Source organism: Dipodomys ordii, unplaced genomic scaffold (assembly GCF_000151885.1).
Source record: "Dipodomys ordii isolate 6190 unplaced genomic scaffold, Dord_2.0 Scaffold29, whole genome shotgun sequence".
Taxonomy (NCBI): Eukaryota; Metazoa; Chordata; class Mammalia; order Rodentia; family Heteromyidae; genus Dipodomys; species Dipodomys ordii.
Genome location: NW_012267245.1, coordinates 2,646,307 through 2,647,512, shown reverse-complemented (window position 1 = coordinate 2,647,512; position 1,206 = coordinate 2,646,307). Strand labels below are relative to the sequence as shown.

General features: G+C 62.0%; 1 protein-coding gene across 1 annotated transcript in view; it reads right to left on the bottom strand.

The window, feature by feature from the left end:
- Faf2 (Fas associated factor family member 2) overlaps positions 1-113 on the bottom strand; it is a 56,122-nt gene extending 56,009 nt beyond the window's left edge. The window contains 1 exon segment of the mRNA XM_013016091.1: positions 34-113. Within this exon segment, the coding sequence (XP_012871545.1) occupies positions 34-96 (63 nt within the window). The 5' untranslated portion in view covers positions 97-113.
- Positions 114-1,206: the final 1,093 nt, after the last annotated feature.

Here is a 1,206-nt window from a genome sequence, read left to right as displayed (position 1 = left end):
CCCCCCGAGGACTCACGCGCACCCCCCCCTCACCTGAAACTGCAGCAGCTTCTCCGTCTGCTCCTGGGTGAGCTCCCGCTCCTCAGGCGCCGCCATCTTGCCGCCGCCTCTACGCTCCTGACCCGTCCGCACCGTCACCCGCCGGAAGTGACGTCAGGCGCAGCCACTTCCGGACGCCCGAACTGCCGCCCGCCCGGCGGCATGGCCGCTAGGGGGCCCTCGGCCGCCGCTCGGATGATTCCAGAAACGGCTCGAGAGCGACGGGGTGGAGACCACAGTTGCCCCGCAACGACGTCCGGGGACGCCCGAGCTCTCCGCAGAGCCTCCACACACACATGCCTGCAGGAGAGCTTGAAAAGATCTCTCTAGAAGACTCCGGGGCAAGGCTCCCTTCCAGGACGGCTGTGGATGACAGGCCTCAAGATGTGGCGGGAAACGTGGATCCCGCGCTTCGAGGCCCCGATCCCCGTGGCCTGGATGTTTCCAGAAGCTCCTGACTTTGTCCCTGGAGGTTTTCCCCCCCCCCCCCCCAACCCCTCGAATGCACAGACACAGCCTGGGGACCCAGAAGCGATGGGGAGCTGCCACGGAGACTTGGGGGTCACTCCCTGGGAGCGTTTGCACCCCGCTTCCTATGCTTCTCCCACACTGAAGTGATGGATCCAGCCAGCCCAGGACACAGAGGCTGTGGGGGAGCCCGCACCCGGCCTCAGGTCATCCTGCACCTGACCTCAGAGCCTAGCCCACGGGTCGCCTCCCTGTGATGGGGTTCGGGCCTAGCTACCGCCTTGCAAGTGCTGGACATCCGTGGGCAGATCTCTCGAACTCCACGTGGCCAAGAGTTGGATGAGATTCCCCTCTATGGATCCTCCACACACCGCCCTAGACTCTTCTCCGAGGAGCAGGTACTGGCCGCTCTCGACTGTAATCTAGTTAACTCTGGAGGCTGAGACTTGAGGATCGTAGTTCCAAGCCAGCCTGGACGGAGAAGTCCATGAGATGCTTATCTCCAGCTAACCAAGAAAAAGCCAGAACTGGAGCTGTGGCTCGAGTAATAGAGCACCAGCTAAGGGACAGTGCCCAGGGCTTCAGTACCAGCACACACAAAAAAAGGCTGGGTTTGAGAAGTGGTAGAGCACTTGCCTTGCATGCATGAGGCCCTGGGTTCGATTCCTCAGCATCACATAAGAAAAAGCCGGAAGTGGG